At 43.0% G+C, this 20,586-nt stretch overlaps 1 protein-coding gene across 2 annotated transcripts in view; it reads right to left on the reverse strand.

The window, feature by feature from the left end:
• The window catches only part of CTTNBP2 (cortactin binding protein 2), a 218,321-nt gene that overhangs the window by 45,256 nt on the left and 152,479 nt on the right, over positions 1 to 20,586 (reverse strand). For both annotated transcript variants that reach the window (XM_073573356.1, XM_073573355.1), the window contains exons 13-14: positions 886 to 972; positions 704 to 803 (exon numbers count right to left, since the gene is read on the reverse strand). In XM_073573356.1, coding sequence (XP_073429457.1) covers positions 704 to 803; positions 886 to 972 — 187 coding nt within the window. The remainder of the gene's footprint in view (positions 1 to 703; positions 804 to 885; positions 973 to 20,586) is intronic.

A 20,586-nucleotide genomic window follows, 5' to 3' on the forward strand; every position in this document is an offset into this window, starting at 1 on the left:
TTGCGTTACTGAGTACAGCCGAAAATATGGATGGCTGTTCCATAATTATGTATTCCAGGTAAACCACTACAATTTAAAACATACTTCAATAGTGTCGTACACTATACACTGCATGCTACCATGTTACTATGTGCTGTAGATGAGGATTAGGTGTGCGTCAGGCATCTGTGTCTCGTGGGACTGGGGTAGAGAGTGTGGCACATGTAGTACTGCACAACCATTTTTAATCCCTTAGTCACATCCACTGGATACACAGCAAGGGCATAACTATAGTGGGTGTAGGGGTTGCAATTGTGTGTACAAATAGCCTCGGAGGCACAAAAGCTCCCTTTGGGTCAAAAGAGACCAGTATTATTAAAGGACCTGTGATAGCTGGGGGGTCCCAATGGAGATTTAGCATTGGGGCCCAAGAAATTCAAGTAACGCTACTGAAAATACAAAGAAGAGTATTGAGTAGATGAGTTTGCGCTCTAGGCACTGTAGCAGATCCAAGGCCAAGGCATAAATTTGGTAACAGAACAAAGCGAACTGCATAGATACAATAAAATAACTAAGATTAGATAACCATAGTAAAACATCCAGACCACACCATTCCTGGTCTGCAGCAGTAATAAATAAACACATGTAATAAAACACAATTATTGCATACCTATACTTTCCATGCAAAATCATTATTAACCATTTCATCCCATGAGATGCTTACCTGAATTGATGAATATGTCTACAAGTTGCTGTTTTGATAACTCAGACTCCACCTCAACCTTAACAATATCACAGCTAAACCCAGTAGCCTCTTCTTTGTGCTGTTATGAAAAGATGCCATTTGTCAGCCGTCTAGAGTTATTCATATGAATCCAAACTTAGCAACCAGCCAAAGATTACTACCTTAATGCAACATGACAACCGATCCACTATATATTCCTGCAGGCTTCCCTCTGGACCTTGAAAGATAATATTGTGATATTGTTCAACCTGCAATACAATGTAACCATTAGTAACCTTCATATACACGCAAACTATAGAAATAATGATGTTCCAATTGACAAAGCTATATACAGTATATACATAAATACGTAGAGAGGTGGGGTACTCTGCACACATTATGATCTGTATGTGAGCCCATCTGCTAGCTTTTTATTTAGGCCTGAAATTAACTGAGAAAGAATGGGGTCCAGCTACACTTTTATTTTAATTAAACAAACAACCTCGGGTGGATAGGGTACACAACCATCGGAGGATGTGTTCACACTTTGCGGCCACATTGTGGGTTTTTTTTGCCACAATTAACCCCATATAATTTGATGTAATTTCCCCAAAATCTGCAAAGCAGCTGCAAGGGGTGAATGCTTTCTAATAAAAGCAAAAGTTTTGGCAACCATTTAAGATAGCTGCAAATCATTCCAAGAGCGGACTTTCCGAGCAAATTCACCCCAGAGTCAGATTGAAATGTGCAAAGAAATTGCAAAAAACCTAAAGGTACTGTCACACTTAGCGATGCACCAGCGATCCCGACCAGCAATATGACGCGGTCAGGATCGCTGGTGCATCGCTAAGTGGTCGCTAGTGAGCTGCCACACAGGCAGATCTCACCAGCGACATCGCAGGGGTCGGGGGTCGTTACTTACCTGTCAGACGCGGCGATGAAGACGTCTTCTCGCCCGCATCCACGCGTCGCTCGTCGGCGCCACAGGAAGCCCAGCAGGAAGCTGACGACGAGAAACTGTCCAGGACGTTCTCGCTCGATCAGCGATAATCAGCCGGTCAGAGGTATCACACATAGCGATATCGCTAGCAATATCGCTGCTACGTCACAAAAACCAGTGACATTATAGCGATATTGCTATGTGTGACAGGCCCTTAAGAGATCAGGCTCTAAAGGACTCAAGCTCAACATATTCCACAAGAAGGTATATCATGTGGAAAAAAAGTGAAAATAAGAGAAAATATTGATTGTTAAAAATAATTCTTTATTAAATATTATTAAAAGGAGAAGTTAAGAAGACAGGGCAAAAGGCCTCCAAAAAAAGGGGGATAGGCTGCGGCAAAACAGTATACAATGATGTAAAAAAATAATATTACACACACAATAATAACCCTGTAGATTTAAATATAAATACAAAAATGGTTCTTGCATGCAAAAGTAATAATAATAATTCCTGCCAGAGTCAGTGCACCATAGTAGATGACAAGGAACACATTGCTTGTTACTACTAGGTTTTGCAAAAAAGGCAATATTGCACGTTGCCCATGGAAGAAGCTACATAGCAAAACGGCGCTCGTCGGGCAGGGGGAGATTCCTGCGGCATTCCCTCAGCTGTTACCGGTGGACGCTGCACCGAATCTGGCACATTCTTCTAACTCAGGTATTAACAACCAGTCCCCGGTTTATATCAGGCACTTTATTTCTATTATACTCTGTGCAGCTCCCTGGCACACTTTACTCATTAACCCTTTAGCACACTCAGGACGCCAATAGTCACATGGGCAATGTGCAATACTGTTTCCGTTGCAGATACTCAGCAGTAACAAACAATGGCTTTTGTCTACTGAGGCATGTTGAACCCTGCAGTGATTATTTTGCATGTCAATACCTCTTTATATCTACATCTAAATTTACATCTACTTTTTCCACAGCCACACGGGCAACGTGCAATATTGCCTTTTTTGCAAAACCTAGTAGTAACAAGCAATGTGTTGTCATCTACTATGGTGCACTGACTCTGGCAGGAATTATTATTATTACTATTGCATGCAAGAACCATTTTTGTATTTATATTTAAATCTACAGGGTTATTATTGTGTGTGTGTAATATTTTTTTACATCATTGTATACTGTTTTGCCGCAGCCTATCCCCCCTTTTTTTTGGAGGCCTTTTGCCCTGTCTTTTTAGCTTCTCCTTTTAATATTATTTAATAAAGAATTATTTTTAACAATCAATATTTTCTTTTATTTTCACTTTTTTTCCCACATGATATACCTTCTTGTGGAATATGTTGAGCTCAGTATTGAAGTGACTGCCTTTCTAAAAAGGACTATGAGATGTATTTTCTAAAGGACTCAATTAGAATGTTAAATGTTTAAGTGCATGACTGTAGAATTTAAAAAAAAAAAAAAAAGACTGAACAAGTATGGTTTTCTTGGAAGGGTTACCAGGAGAATGTCGCTGCTTTCTAAAAACAACTTGGCAGCAAGGCTAAAGTTTGCAAAGTTGCATCTGAACAAGATTTCTAGAACAATGTTCTTTGGACAGATAAGAACAAAGTGGAGACATCTGGGTCACAATGCCAATTGAACACAACAAAGCCATTGAATTTATATCATTAAATGACGCTGGAATATCATTTGGAATCTTGATATATTTGACATTTTAAGAAAGGGCCATCTGTATCTAATTATACAGTCATGGCTGAAAGTGCTAGCACTCTTGAAATTGCTCCAGAAACTGAAGTATTTCTCGAAGAAAATTATTTGCAATTATACATTTTGTTATACACATTTGTTTTTTAATGTGTTGTTTCTATACACAGAAAAGAAATAGAGAAACAAAGGCGAATTTGACATAATTTCACACAAAACCACAAAAATGGGCTAAACAAAATTATTGGCACCCTCAACTTAATATTTGGTTGCACACTTTTTGGAATAAATAACTGCAATCAATTGCTTCGTATAACCTTCAACAAGCTTTTTACAACTCTCAACATTAATTTTGGACCACTCTTCTTTGGCAAACTGCTCCAGGTCTCTCATTTTTGAAGGGTGCCTTCTCCTTTCCACAGGTGTTCAATGGGATTTAGATACAGACTCATTGCTGGCCACTTCAGAACTCTCCAGCATTTTGTTTCCATCCATTTCTGGGTGCTTCTTTAAGTATGTTTGGGAGTATTGTCCTGCTGGAAGACCCATGACCTAGGATGCAAACCCAGCATTCTGACACTATGCACTACATTGTGGCCCAAAATACTTTAGAAATATTCAGAAATCATGATGCATTGTACACATTCAAGGCACCCAGTGCCAGAGGCAGCAAACCAAGCCCGAAACATATTTGAACCTCTACCATATTTGACTGTAGGTACTGTGTTCTTTTCTTTGTAGGACTCATTCCATTTTAGGTATACAGTAGAATTATGTGCTGTACCAAAAGCTCTATCTAGGTCCTCCTGGATATCTTCCATAGTGTTTAATTTTATTCAAATGTCCAGAGATATTTTGCACTGATACTGATGCATCCTGAGCCTACAGGACAGCTCGAATTTCTTTGGATCTTGATTAGGGCTGTTTATCTACCATCTGGACTATCCAGTGTTGCAACCTTTCATTAATTTTTCTCTGCCATCCATGTTCACGGGAGATTAGTAACAGTGCCATGGGTTGTAAGCTTCACAATTATGTTGCGCATCATGAATAAAGGAATGTCAAGATCTCTGGAGATGGAATTGTAACCTTGAGATTGTTGATATTGTTTAACAATTTTGGTTCTCAAGTCCTCAGACAGATGTCTTCTCTTTCTGTACTCTGAGCTTAGTGTGGCACTTGCAAAGCAAAGCTTGAGTCAACGTCTCCCCTTTTTATCTGGTTTCAGGTGTGATTCTCATATTGCCCACACCTGTTACGGGACCCAGGCGAGTTTGAACGAGCATCACATGCTTGAAACAAAGCTGTTTAACGGGGGCGTGGCCTAAGCTCAGCACCATGGCGGTTGTGAGAGCTTGAAGCTCCCGTGGGACTATACATTCAAGCGACGACAGTTATTATAAAATTGATGGACGGACCGCCCCCGACACGTTAACCCCTTGCACACCGCGATCAAACATGATCGCGGTGTAACGGGAGTTAAAGGGAAGCATCGGCAGGGAGGGGGCTCCCTCCGTGCTTCCCTGAGCCCCAGACGGCAGCGCAATGTGCAGCGCTGCTGCAGGGGACTCCTTTCCTCCAGGCCCCCGGATCCAAGATGGCGACGGGGGCCTTCGGGGGCCTGGAGGAAGCTGGCTTCCTCAGTGCCTGCAAAGCGCAGGCATGAGGAAGCCTTGTGCACTGCCTGTGACAGATTGCTGATCTGTCACAGTGATCTGTGATGTGACAGATCAGCGATCTGTCACAGGACAGTGATGTCCCAAATGGGACTATGTAATAAAGTAAAAAAAAATTAAAAAAAGTGTAAAAATAATTTTAAAAAAATCGCCAAATAAATTAGTAAAAAAAAAAAAAAAATATTCCCCAATAAATTCATTTTTTGAAAATAAAAAAAAACCAAAACAATAAAAGTACACATATTAGGTATCGCCGCGTCCGTAACGACCCGCCCTATAAAAATGTCCCATTAGTTAACCCCTTTAGCGAACCCCTAAAAAATTAAAAATAAAAAACGAAGCAAAAAAATAATGATTTATTATCATACCGCCAAACAAAAAGTGTAATAACGCGCGATCAAAAAGACGCATATAAATATCCATGGTACCGCTGAAAACGTCATCTTGTCCCGCAAAAAACGAGCCGCCACACAGCATCATCAGCAAAAAAATAAAAAAGTTATAGCTCGCAGAATAAAGCGATGCAAAAATAATTATTTTTTATATAAAATAGTTTGCATTGCATAAAAGCGCCAAAACATAAAAAAAGCGACCTAAATGAGGTATCGCTGTAACCGTACTGACCCAAAGAATAAAACCGCTTTATCAATTTTACCGCACACGGAACGGTGTAAACGCACTCCCCCCAAAAGAAATTCATTAAACGCTGGTTTTTGTTCATTCTGCGTCCCAAAAATCGGAATAAAAAGCGATCAAAAAATGTCACGTGCCCGAAAATGGTACCAATAAAAACGTCAACTCGTCCCGCAAAAAATAAGACCTCACATGACTCGGTGGGTCAAAATACGGAAAAATTATAGCTCTCAATATGTGGTGATGCAAAAACTATTTTTACAATAAAAAGCGTCTTTTAGCGTGCGACAGCTGCCAAAAATAAAAACCGCCATAAATAGTAAATCAAACCCCCCGTTATCACCCCCTTAGTTAGGGAAAAATAATAAAATTAAAAAAATGTATTTATTTCCATTTTTCCATTAGGGCTAGGGTTAGGGCTAGGGCTAGGGTTAGGGCTAAGGTTAGGGCTTGGGTTAGGGCTGAGATTAGGGTTAGAGGTGTGTTGGGGTTCGGGTTGGAGTTAGAATTGGGGGTTTCCACTGTTTGGGCACATCAGGGGCTCTCCAAATGCAACATTGCGTCTGATCTCAATTCCAGCCAATTCTGAGTTGAAAAAGTCCTATGGTGCTCCTTCCCTTCCAAGCTCTGCCATGTGCCCAAACAGTGTTTTACCCCCACATGTAGGGTATCCGCCTACTCAGGACAAATTGCAAAACAATTTTTGGGGTCCAATTTCTCCTGTTACTCTTAGGAAAATAAAAAATTGGGGGCAAAAATATCATTTTGGTGGAAAAAAAATGATTTTTTTATTTTCACGTCCGAGCGTTATAAACTTCTGTGAAGCACTTGGGGGTTCAAAGTGCTCACCACACATCTAGATAAGTTCCGTGGGGGGGTCTAGTGTCCAAAATGGGGTCACTTGTTGGGAGTTTCAATAGTTTAGGTACATCAGGGGCTCTCCAAACTACTTCCCTTCCGAGACCCGACGTGTGCCCATACAGTAGTTTACAGTCAGCGTACTCAGGACAAATTGGACAACAACTTTTGCGGTCCAATTTCTCCTGTTACCCTTGGGAAAATGAAAAAATTGGGGACTAATTGATCATGTTTGTGGAAAAAATACGATTTTTTTATTTTCATGCCCTGGCATTATAAACTTCTGTGAAGCCCTTGGGGGTTCAAAGTGCTCACCTCACATCTAGATAAGTTCCTTAGGGGGTCTAGTTTTCAAAATGGGGTCATTTGTGGGGAGTTTCCACTGTTTAGGTACATTAGGGGCTCTCCAAAGGCAACATGACACCCGCAGACCATTCCATCAAAGTCTGCATTCCAAAACGTCACTACTTCCCTTCCGAGCCCTGACGTGTGTCCATACAGTAGTTTTCTCCCACATATGGGGTGTCAGCGTACTCAGGACAAATTGGACAACAACTTTTGGGGTTCAATTTCTCCTGTTACCCTTGGGAAAATAAAAAAATTGGGGACTAATTGATCATGTTTGCGGAAAAAATACGATTTTTTTATTTTCATGCCCTGGCATTATAAACTTTTGTGAAGCCCTTGGGGGTTCAAAGTGCTCACCTCACATCTAGATAAGTTCCTTAGGGGGTCTAGTTTTCAAAATGGGGTCATTTGTGGGGAGTTTCCACTGTTTAGGTACATTAGGGGCTCTCCAAAGGCAACATGACACCCGCAGACCATTCCATCAATGTCTGCATTCCAAAACGTCACTACTTCCCTTCCGATCCCCGACGTGTGCCCATACAATAGTTTTCTCCCACATATGGGGTATCAGCATACTCAGGACAAATTGGACAACAACTTTTGGGGTCCAATTTCTCCTGTTACCCTTGGGAAAATAAAAATATGGTGACTAAAAGATCATGTTTGTGGAAAAAATACGAATTTTTTATTTTCACGCCCGGGCGTTATAAACTTCTGTGAAGCACTGGGGGGTTCAAAGTTCTCACCACACATCTAAATAAGTTCCTTAGGGGGTCTAGTTTCCAAAATGGTGTCATTTGTGGGGGGTTTCCACTGTTTAGGTACATCAGGGGTTTTCCAGTCGCGACATGGTGTCCGATCTCAATTCCAGCCAAAAACGTCAAATGGCGCTGCTTCCCTTCCGAGCTCTGCCATGCGCCCAAATAGTGGTTTACCCCCACATGTGGGGTATCAGCGTACTCAGGACAAATTGCACAATAACTTTTAGGGTGCTGTTACCCTTGGGAAAATAAAAATTGGGGTGAAAAGATCATTTTTGTGGAAAAAATATGATTTTTTAATTGTACCGCTGTACGTTATAAACTTCTGTAAAGCCCTTGTGGGTTCAAAGTTCTCACCACATATCTAGATAAGTTCCTTGGGGGGTCTAGTTTCCAAAATGGGGTCACTTGTAGGGGGTTTCCACTGTTTAGGTACATCAGGGACTCTCCAAACGTGACATGGCGTCCGATCTGAATTCCAGCCAATTTTGCATTGAAAAAGTCAAACGGCGCTCCTTCCATTCTGAGCTCTGCCATGCGCCGAAACAGTCATTCCCCCCCACAAATCAGGTATCAGCGTACTCAGGACAAATTGCACAATAACTTTTGCAGTCCAATTTCTCCTGTTACCCTTGGTAAAATAAAAAAATTGAACCTGAAGTATTTTTTTTGTGAAAAAAAGTTAGATGTTCATTTTTTTTTAAATATTCAATAAAATTCCTGTGACGCACCTAAAGGGTTAATAAACTTCTTGAATGTGGTTTTGAGCACCTTAAGGGGTGCAGTTTTTAGAATGGTGTCACTTTTGGGTATTTTCTATCATATAGACCCCTCAAAGTGGCTTCAAATGTGATGTGGTCCTAAAAATAAAATGGTGTTGTAAAAATGAGAAATCGCTGGTCAACTTTAACCCTTATAACTTCCTAACAAAAAAAAATTTTGGTTCCAAAATTGTGCTGATGTAAAGTAAACATGTGGGAAATGTTAGTTATCAAGTTTTTTGTGTGCCGTATCTCTGTGATTTAAGGGCATAAAAATTCAAAGTTGGAAAATTACGAAATTTTCAAAATTTTTGCCAAATTTCCGTTTTTTTCACAAATAAACGCAAGTTATTTGAATGAAATTTTACCACTAACATGAAGTACAATATGTCACGAGAAAACAATGTCAGAATCACCGGGATCCATAGAAGCGTTCCAGAGTTATGACCTCATAAAGGTACAGTGGTCAGAATTGTAAAAATTGGCCCGGTCATGAACGTGCAAACCACCCTTGGGGGTGAAGGGGTTAAAGGGGGGTATTGTGCTGAGTTGCTTTATAGAGGAGAGTTCATTTCACACTTTGGGCATCATAGTATATGTCCTTAAATATTTGGCTTGTGGGTAAGTCTGGCCAAGGTTATTGATGCATATGTTTGGCCTCTCACTTCATATGTTACCGGAAGTACCTTTAAGATAACTACAATACTATATATCCTCGCAATTTGCTGTCTCTCTCTTTTCTCGACTAATATATCAATAAAGAAGAGTCACCTGGCTGATAAACATTGGATGTAATTATATGCTTAAGTAAACTATTTTGTCATTGAGCTTTATAGATTATAAACTGCTTATAGAAATCTCATCCTAGAGAGATAAATTGCTAGAAGTGTTCACCATTTAATATCTTTTAGTCTTGAGAGAGTTAGGGTACCGTTAACCTAGCGATGTACCAGCGATCCCGACCAGCGATATGACGCAGTCAGGATCGCTGGTGCATCGCTAGGTGGTCGCTAGTGAGCTGCCACACAGGCAGATCTCACCAGCGACATAGCGGGGGTCGGGGATCGCTACTTACCTGTCAGACGCGGCGATCCTGCGTCCTCCCGCCCGGCTCCACGCGTTGCTCGTCGGCGCCACAGGAAGCCCAGCAGGAAGCTGACGACGAGAAATGATCCAGCAGCTTCTCGCGCGCTCAGCGATTACCAGCGGGGGAGCCGGTCGGAGGTAAGTATCAGACACAGCGATATCGCTAGCAATATCGCTGCAACGTCACAAAATCGGTGACTTTGCAGCGATATTGCTAGCGATATCGCAGTGTGTAACGGGGGCTTTACTCAGTTAACTCTTTTTTGCAATTACATTTATATACTGGGTGATAATTCTGTTTATAGAAATCTCATCTTAGAGAGATAAATTGCTAAAAGTGTTAATCATTTAATATCTTTTAGTCTCTAGAGAGCTGCACAGCTGACTCCTTTTTGCAATAACATTTACATATTGTGTGTTAACCCCCTTTTATATAATTCATTATATAAATTTCATCTTAGGCCTCTTTCACACTTCAGTTTTTTGTCTCAGTTAAAATCCGCCAAAAAGGCGGAAAAGCGGATCCGTTCCTAACTGATGTGAACGGATGCTACAGGATCCGTTTTTTGACGGATTCGCAGAATGAAGAATTTTAAAGGGACCGCTGGCCGGGAAGAGAGGAGAGAGAGGAGCGAGAGAGAGAGAGAAGAGCGAGAGAGAGAAGAGCGAGAGAGAGAGAGAAGTGACGGCATCCTGCCAGAGATGATCAAATTCAGTTCCCCAGATATACATGCAGCACTGGCAAAACTATTCACCCACATCCTGAGTGCTGGCTACTTCCCAAAAAGCTGGAATCAAGGTCTCATAACGCCCAGGAAGAATGGAGACAGATATGATCCAGCAAACTACAGAGGAATATGTGTTAACAGCGTTCTGGGAAAACTATTTAACAGCATTATTAACAAAAGGATCATCACCTTCCTCACCAAGCGGGACACCCTCAGCAGAAGCCAAGCTGGGTTCATGCCAAACCATCGCACCACGGATCACATCTACACCCTGCAAAGCCTCATCAAGACCCACATCCATAGAAAAAAACAGGGGAAAATATTTGCATGTTTTGTGGACTTCAAGAAGGCCTTTGACTCAGTGTGGCACCCAGGTCTGTTCCTGAAACTCCTGGAGAGCGGAATAGGTGGCAGAACCTACGACGTCATCAAGAGCTCATACACTGAGAATCGGTGCAGCGTGAAGGTGAATGGAAAGAGGACGGCCTTCTTCCGGCAGTGCCGTGGGGTAAGACAGGGCTGCAGCCTGAGCCCAACTCTATTTAACATCTACATAAATGGACTGGCAGCGGCCCTGGAATCCTCCTCTGCCCCAGGTCTCAGCCTACACGACCGAGAGGTGAAGATCCTGCTGTATGCAGATGACCTCCTGCTGCTTTCCCCAACCGAGAGAGGCCTCCAAGATAGCTTGGCCGTGCTGGAAACATTCAGCACCACATGGGCGCTGCCCATCAACCAAAAGAAGACCAAAGTCATGGTGTTTCAAAAGAGGAGTTCTAAAGAAACCTCCACTTCCTCCCTCACACTAAATGGTGCCACGCTAGAGAAGACAAGCAGCTATACCTACCTCGGTCTGGAGCTAAGCCAAACCGGGAGCCTCAAGCAAGCAGCAGAGACCCTGAAAGGGAAAGCATGCAGAACCTTCTATGCCATCAGAAGACAAATGTACCACCTCAAACCACCGGTGAGAGTCTGGCTCAAGATATTCAACAGCGTCATCACACCTATACTGCTATATGGCAGCGAGGTATGGGGTCCAGCAACCTATCCAGACCAGAAAAAGTGGGATTCCAGCCCAACCGAAGTCTTCCATCTGGAGTTCTGCAAATATCTCCTCCAGGTACATCGCAGCACCTCAAACATAGCCTGTCGGGCAGAGCTGGACCGATTCCCCTTATGGCTCACTATACACAAGAGGGCGCTATCACACCAGGCGCATATACAGAACAGCAACCCCAGCTCCTACCATCATAAAGCCCTGCTGAGCCAGAGCCAAGAGCAAGCCAGGAACCTCGGCAGCCAGCTCAACCAAAGTCAGCAACACACCCTAACTAAAGCCCAAATAAAAGAGATCTCAGAGAGCTGCAAGATGCAATATATAGAGGGTTGGAAGAGTGAATTGGAGAACTCCCAGAAACTCACCATCTACCGGTCACTGCGGAGGGACTACACACTGGCTCCATACCTGGAAAGGCTACGCCTCCCCAAAGACAGGCAGACCCTGAGTATATACAGATTAAGCGCCCACAACCTAGAGGTGGAAACAGGGTGGCACCGACAGACATACAAGCCACGAGAGAACAGACTGTGCCAGCACTGCCAGCAGGGGGCTCTGGAAGATGAGGTGCATTTCCTGCTGCACTGCAACAAATACTCAGCAGTGAGGGACTCCCACTTCCAGAAACTTACCACCCATACCCCAGACTTCCCATCCATGGACGAAGAGAGGAAACTCTGCATCCTGCTGGGGGAAGAAGAATCAATGGTGGAGGTCGCCACCCAATATGTCACCACATGTCATAAGATGAGAGGAACTAAAGACCTCCAAATGGACAATCACTCCCCATCCCCACTACCCTAATCCACTCCCCTGCCACACTTCTTTTCTTGCTTTGGCAACACTAATTGTATTTTGGTCCTGCCAATAAAGCCTATTTGAATTTGAAAAGAGCGAGAGAGGAGAGAGAGAAGAGCGAGAGAGGAGAGAGAGAAGAGCGAGAGAGGAGAGAGAGAAGAGCGAGAGAGGAGAGAGAGAAGAGCGAGAGAGGAGAGAGAGAAGAGCGAGAGAGCAGAGAGAGAAGAGCGAGAGAGGAGCGAGAGAGGAGCGAGAGAGGAGCGAGAAGAGAGAGAGGAGAGAGAGAGGAGAGAGAGAGGAGAGAGAGAGAAGAGAGAGAGAGAAGAGAGAGAGAGAAGAGAGAGAGAGAAGAGAGAGAGAGAAGAGAGAGAGAGAAGAGAGAGAGAGAAGAGAGAGAGAGAAGAGAGAGAGAGAAGAGAGAGAGAGAAGAGAGAGAGAAGAGAGAGAGAAGAGAGAGAGAAGAGAGAGAGAAGAGAGAGAGAAGAGAGAAGAGAGAGAAGAGAGAAGAGAGAGAAGAGAGAAGAGAGAGAAGAGAGAAGAGAGGGAAGAGAGGGAAGAGAGGAGAGAGAAGAGAGGAGAGAGAAGAGAGGAGAGAGAAGAGAGGAGAGAGAAGAGAGGAGAGAGAAGAGAGGAGAGAGAAGAGAGAAGAGAGGAGAGAGAAGAGAGGAGAGAGAAGAGAGGAGAGAGAAGAGAGGAGAGAGAAGAGAGGAGAGAGAAGAGAGAGGAGAGAGAGAGGAGAGAGAGGACAGAGAGAGAAGAGAGAGAAGAGAGAGAAGAGAGAGAAGAGAGAGAAGAGAGAGAGAAGAGAGAGAGAAGAGAGAGAGAAGAGAGAGAGAAGAGAGAGAGAAGAGAGAGAGAAGAGAGAGAGAAGAGAGAGAAGAGAGAGAAGAGAGAGAGAAAAGAGAGAGAGAAGAGAGAGAGAAGAGAGAGAGAGGAGAGAAGAGAGAAAGAGAGAGAAAGAGAGAGAAAGAGAAAGAGAGAGAGAAAGAGAGAGAGAAGAGAGAGAAGAGAGAGAAGAGAGAGAGAAGAGAGGAGAGAAGAGAGAAGAGAGAGAAAGAAGAGAAGAGAGAGAGAGAGAGAGGAGAGAATTTTTTTTTCCTCCGCCAGAAAGGATTTCAGGGTTAATTTTCTCCCTGACTTCCTTTCTCCGGGCATGCGCAGTGGAAAATGCGGATCCAACAACAAAAAAAAACGTTGCAAGGTCCGTCCAGGCATGCCAGCGGATGAAAAAAAATTTGGCGGATCCTCACAAAAACGGATCCAACGGATGGCGATCCGTCAAGATCCGCCAGTATTGCAACTCAATGGGGAAAAAAACGGATCCGCAAAAAAAAATGGCGGATCCGTTTTTTTCAAAACCTGGCGTATTTTGACTGATGGTCAAAAACGGAAGTGTGAAAGAGGCCTTTGTGAGATAAATTGTTGGAAGAGTTGACCATTTCACAAGACTTGAGGAAATCTTGTTGAGTCATATCACTCAATACTCTATTTATTCCATACCATAATTTAGTATTAGTCTTCCTGTCATACTATTGATTAGTGCATAACAGACCTCATACCTTACGCTAATACGGTGTGGGGAGTTCTTTTCCTTAGCTATAATTTTTAACTTTATTTTGCTCACTGTACTTGCCATTTCTCAACATGGCCTCAGATAATGCTAGTTTCATATCTTCAACTACTAAAATCCCCAAAACTTGGAGTTCTCCGCAAACTAGGCCAACAGCTGACCTATCTAATTTGGTCAGTCCGATTAAGTCTAGGTCCCCCATTAAAAGGGGAGATGGTAAACAGGTTCCACTGGCGGACGCCTCCAGTGCATGCCATGGTAAAGCGTCTAAGGGGAAACAGACACAGAAAGCTTCTTTCTGAGTTTCAAAATTTTTCGCCAAAGTCATCTCAAACCCCTGAGGTCCACGGGGGGGGGGGGGGGGAACTCCACATGGACTTGTCAATCCCATAAGAGAAAGAATTTGGAGGGGGGTAAACATGACAAAGGTGCAACTAATCCGGAATCCAATAGCACATCAAGCGAATTCTCTCTAACTAGCAGTCCGGTAAAGCCTCTCCCTAAAAAGGGATGTTCCGTGGCCACATGCCTTGATACCCAAACTCTCGACATGGTCAACTACGAGAAGTTTCTTCGATCGAATAAGCCAATATCTGAGGGGATTTTGGCGAATTTCTGTAAGTCCCTTAAAGACACTATTGCTGATGGATTCGAATCACAAAAGACTCTGATTCGGGACGTATGTGATAAGTTTACTAGTAGATTTGAAATTAATGAAAGCAGGCTATTGCAAGTCGAAGACAGGACGGAGACCCTTGAGCGACAGAATCTGTCCTTGAATGAGGAAATCTGCTTTATTAAATCTAAGCTGACGGACTTGGAGAACAGAAGCCGTCGCAATAATCTTAAATTTAGGGGGATTCCGGAGTCTGTTTGCCAGGGGGATCTCTCAGGATATGTTAAGTCCCTCTTCAAGAAAGCAATCCCCTCACTCTCTGACATCCACTTAACAATAGACCGGATACATAGGCTGCCTCGGCCGAGGGGCATCCCCTCAGGATAAGCCGAGGGATACTATCTTGCGGCTATTGTTCTTCGAAACTAAAGAAAAACTCTTAAAACTGGTTAGGGATAGAGGGACACTCCCAGCCCCCTTTAAGCATATCAAGGTTTTTGCAGACTTTTCCTGCAATACGATGGAAGCAAGAAAAAGCTTCAGAGAGGTTACAATTAAGCTACGAGACCTGGATATCGCTTAGGCTGGTTTCACATTTGCGTTTTTTTGTGCTGCAAAAAAAATGCATACGTGCGCATGCATTTTTCCCCCTATATTAAACATGGGTGTGCATACGTGTGCATTGGCATGCGCACATATGCGTTTTTCGTGTGCTGCGTTTTTTGTGGTGTGTGATTTTATTTTCCAGACGGTACATGTTGCATTTTTTGGTCCGCCCAACCGCTTTAAAAAAACGCATGCGCACGTTTTGTGCAAAAAATGACCATTATGGCCTATGGATGCGCATACGTGCGCATTGGCATGCGCATGTATGCGTTTTTTTTGGGCATGCGTTTTTTTTGGTGTCCACTGGTTAGACAAGTTATAAAATTCCCAACCCAAAAAAAAACACATGTCTATATAAAGGAGGTGTCTGCCAACACTGTACCACAACTATAGTGACAAACTGGAGAGCAGAAATTCAGCTAAAAACGAACCCATCTTCAATCCCAGCTTCAGCGTCAAGAATGTGAGTATTATTACATCTAATAATGTATGCCTGTCCTTTTAAATTGTATATGTACTAATGCGTTTTATTATTTTTACATGCAGTATGTCTTCGGAATCAGAATATTCCCAATCCCGGCAGGAACTGGCGCAAGCAAACCGTGAGGTGATTATTTTCGTGCGTTTGGTAAGTATATCTGCAGCTTCTCCAAATCTCTTACTTTTTTTTTTTTTTCAGACATCGTCATCTTCTGCGGACGTGACTACTGAGGGCGAACAGCAGGAGCAGCCAAGCCAAGTCCCGGTGGTGATACGGAAAGTAAGTATCAAATGATTTGTAATGTTCTTTATTTTTTATCTTCTATATTTCATCTTTTCTGTATTTTTTTTGTAACTTTTTATTCACTCAAAATTTGAAAATTCTAATGAATATGTTTTGTCTAGGTTCCACAATGGGATGAAGACGTTTACCTGGATAATGAGCAGCTTATCAGCCTGGTCCAGGAGCGTGCCCCGTTGTGGGACAGCCGTGACCGGCTGTACAAGGACAATGTGGTGACCCGGCGGCTATGGAATGAGGTGGCCGCAGCGTTGATGGATGGCTGGGACAGCTGTTGTGAGTTTATTTTCCCCTTCACCGTCGATGTCTGATGAACTCCCTCTTCTGGTGAAGGAAGGTAGTGAGGCTGATTACCAAACACCTGATCTGGTAGATGATGACTGGGTAACAGGAAATTCTGACTGGATATAAGGCAGCCGACGCCCTTCTGAGTCGCTGGTGATTTCCCTGCTGGATTCTTGGAGACCAGTCTGATTCCTGCTTCCCAAAGATAAGTTTTTGCTCTGCTATTGAACTTATTAGTTTTGTTTTGTTTACCTTGTTTTTTGGAGTTCAGCCATCCCCGGTCGGGGGTGTGCTGAGTTCCATTTTTGTCTCTGATCAGTTTGTCTCTTTGCTCTGTCTTCAGAATTTACCTGAGTGCTGATATAGTCTTTTTGAAGTCCTAGCGACTTCAGGGCCTGTTTTTCTTATCAGACGGTTGGGACATTTTTTGGTAAGGTTTTTTACGGATTGCAGACAGCAGCTTTTCTATCCTGTCCTTTTTAGTTAGCTTGGGCCCCATTGTTTGCTCAACCTATCTTTCTATCTGTGTTAGTGTTTTCATCTTGCTTCACCGTCATTATATGTTGGGGGCTGCCTATTGCTTTGGGGTCTGCTCTGGGGCAGTTTAGATTTCCCCTTTCTTTCTTTAGGCCTATTTAGTTCTCCGGCTGTGATCGAGGGGTCTAGGGCATCGTAGGAACCCCCCACGGCTACTGTTAGTTGTTGTGGATAGGATCAGGGGTCTGCAATCCGATAGCTACCAACCTCTCCGGTTTTCTGGACTTAGCTTGTATTTTTGTTTTTTCCTCCTTCGGTGACTCATTCATAACAGGGGTGATACTGCAGGCCGCAGGAAGGGATGAGAGGGTGCTCCAATGTGCAGCGCGCTGCCAGGGGGGCTCGCGCTGCTACCAGGGGGGCTCGCGCTGCTGCCAGGGGGGCTTGCGCTGCTGCCAGGGGGGTCTGTGCAGCAGCCCGGGGCTCTGCCCACATTTACCGGGTGTCCGTCGGCGCTGTGGGTGTCTCTGGATGCCCAGCCGTGTCTCCACGTTCCCAGTGGTGTCTCCGGTTCCAATCCCAGGGCTCTGGCGACATTTTGCGACAGGCCAGAGCCCCGGGGCTCCCGCTCGGTTCCCTCTGTTTTGGGCTCCGGCAATATGGCAGCTGCTGCCGGGGGCAGCGCATGCGCTGATGGTGATCTCGGGACTGAGATCTCGAGAGATGAGATCCTTATTTGCTGATTAGAGATAACCTTCAAAAGTTAATAAGCAGTAGAAAGTTAAATTTAGACGTGATTCTCTCATTAGTGGGCAACCCTGCTCTTGAAAGTAGATGGACTCTTAGGCATATTTATCATTGTTTCAATAGAGATACAGTGTTTTCAATGACCAGTTATATGAAAAAATGGTAGTTAGATCTTAGATCACCCATTTCTGAGGAGCAGTGGAAATATGCCTTTAGGATTTCCAACAGATGTACAATTTCTATGGGACTACACAAGACTCATATGACGGTAGCGCTCCGGTGTTACTACACACCTACGAGACTATCTCATATGAGTGTGCATACTTCTCCAATGTGTTGGAGAGGCTGCCATTGCAATGGAATTTTATTTCATATTTACTGGAGCTGCCCCAAGTTACATACACTCTGGTTACAGGTAAAGATGCATGTCAACTCACTGTCCAAAACCTTTATCGATGTCACCCCCCGTATGGCGCTTTTATCCCTAGACCTAGAGGGTATTAGTCCGACAATCAAATTCGTGATGACGCACAGTGGTGGAAGAAGCCGGATTCTCCTATTTTCTTGGATATAGTTAACACACTACGCACCCATAGTATAATGGAGGAAAAAATAGCTATCAATGCAGGTTCATTGAATCACTATCATTTGAAGTGGGAGGTGTGGAATACCAAATATAAATGATTTGTTATGTCCTATTTTAAAGTCATGAAGGAATTGTTATCTCCTTCCTTGATGTCATAGATGAATTGTTGTGTCCTATTTTGAAGTCATGAGGGAATTGTTATGTCTTCCATTTTGTGTTTGAAGTCTGGTATATGATGGCAATAATTCTTGTTTGTAATTGTATGATTTTACTATCTGTAAAATGGAGATCTCTATCTTTTGATTCCTTTCCCATTCCCCCTTCCCTTCCCTTTTAAATTGTTAAAACTTTAATAAAAATTATTTGAAAGAAACAAAGCTGTTTAACGACAATTTTGGAAAGGTGCCACCAATTTGGTCCAGCCAATTTTGAGGGTTGTGTGTAAAACGATGTCCAATTTGCCTTTTTTTTACTTTGCATGTATTGGAATAACACAAAAAACAAAGGAAATAAACATGTATATAATATAACAAAACATGTGCAATTGCAATAATTTTCTGGGAGAAACATTACGTTTTCTGGAACAATTTCAAGTGTGCCAACACTTTTGGCTATGACTGTTTATTTCTTTATTAATAAACTGCTGAATAAACATTTTTGGAACTCAAATCAAGATTAGTTGACAAATTTATAATACGTCTTTTGTCTTGTGTATAAATAAAGTATCATTTTTTATTTTACTAATGGTGTTCATCAGTTCAATACATTTCTATAGATTCCTACATTTTTGGTGCTGCATTGCACATTACTTTGTTGTTGCTGCTTATGGTAGGTTATTTCCTTCTGTAGAATATACACCATATTTTTCAGACTATAAGAAGCACTTTTTAACGAGAATAACTCTTGTTAAAAAGTTTGGGCATCTTCTTGTCCCTAAAGCAGAGAAACCGCCAAAAACTGTACTTTCAAAAAGATATCTTTATTAAATATATTTAAAATCCAAGTAGACAAGGACAACAACAAAAATTAGTAGGCCACTCATGAGGTTTTAAAATATATATTCTTATGGGATCTTGTCATAAATCAACAAAAATGTTGAGCATGGAGTTCGATACAATCCAAATTTCTCTGTCCCATCCCTAATAGGAATCTGCTTGGATGCAGATGATGGAACCCTGATAAAGCAAATGGCGACCCCACTAACCGAACACTGACCTTTATGTGCCCTAATAAGCGCTACGAGACTGAATACTGCAACAACAAAAAAAACCCAGATATAACACATTATGTGGTAATGTCATTGAGGACATTTATTGGCATGTAGTATATACTAGTGACCAGATATTCAGAATGTCATGATCCATGCTGGATCATGACAGATAAAAGCACATGTAACCTTTTTTCTTTCCTTAAGCTGTGTGCTTAAGTTTGGTTTTTCCCCGGTGGCCATTAGGATTATTACACAGTGGTGTCTTTTGTTCTAGTTTGCCCCAGGTGGTGGTGAGCGTCATTGCACTCTGGTTTCTTTAGTTTAGTGCATGTGATTATAAAGCAGGTGTGATTGCTCTATAAAACAGTGTCAGGTGTTGCAATCACTGTTGGTGATAGTGTTCATTTCAACCATCCTTGGTGGAGGAAGGATCTAGAAAGAGGTCCTGGCAGCTCAGTCAGAGCCCTGGTGTGGAAGGAGTCAGAGGGGATTTCCTTGCAGCTCTGACAGAGCTTGGTGGCAGCTATTCAGGAGGAAAGCTGCATTCTGGTGGTGGACTCTGTTGCTGGGAGCAAGAGCAACAGAGCAAAGCTAAGTGGTGTTTCCCTGTTTGTATTTTTCCCCGGTGTATATTAGTAGAGCGGTGGGGCCAGTGCCTGCACCACCCAGCTCCCTAGCAAGGGATAGGTGTAGGGTGTGCTAGGGTGACAGGTATCCTGATCGGCGCCCGGTGCGGAACCGGCCTAGGGAACGTTAGGAGTGTGAGGGACACCGACTCAGGGAAGTGCAGGAGGTCTCCACGTCCCCGTTCCCTATCGCAGGGCCCACCGTTGTAACTGTTTCCCCTTCCCCCTTGTCTTGCTGTTTTAGTCACTGGCCTGTGGGTCGTGTCACGTGCCATGTCTTGTTGTTTCAGTTACCGGCCTGCTGGTCGTGTCACACAGGACAGGTCCACGTGACACAGAACAGCAGGACAAACATAACAAAGGAAACACCCTGAATACGTACAAACGGAACACCATTCTTTTTTGATTTTCGACAATATCCCAAAATAATATATCTTTTAAATGATGTTGGAAGCTCAGGGTGGCCTACTAATTTTGTTGTTGTTCTTGTCTAATTATCATTGGATTATAAATATATTTAATAATGATATATTTAAGAAAGTACATTTTTGGAGGTTTCTCTGTAGATTATATGCATTAGTTATACTTTTCCTTGGCGATTCCATTTATAGTCCGGAGGCAGCTTCCTGTGATGGAGGAGAACTGTGACACAGCATCCTTCCCAATCGCAGTGAGAGTTGCCCTCTCTTTTCCTGCCTGATACTGATTTATGTGATTGGTGCAGTGAAGTAGAGGAAGCTTAAGCTTACAGAGAGTTGAACAGAGGCTGCACGAGCTGTTAAGCTGAAGGACCTTCCACCCAAATAAATAAAGGATCTTTCAGGTCATATGATCAGGTCCTTGAGTTCATTGTGTGGTTTTTGAGGTGATCAGCTTGTGCAGCCTCCATTGAGGTCTCGATCAGGAACTGCAAGATGTGGTGATGTAGTGTTGTGTGTGTGTCAGAGATGTGGGCACTTAAATGTGTAGAACTCATCCGTATAATATATTTATCTTAATGGGCCCTTAAAGAGAATTT

This window comes from Dendrobates tinctorius, unplaced genomic scaffold, assembly GCF_039654945.1.
Source record: "Dendrobates tinctorius isolate UK_male_01 unplaced genomic scaffold, ASM3965494v1 ptg000035l, whole genome shotgun sequence".
Lineage (NCBI taxonomy): Eukaryota > Metazoa > Chordata > Amphibia > Anura > Dendrobatidae > Dendrobates > Dendrobates tinctorius.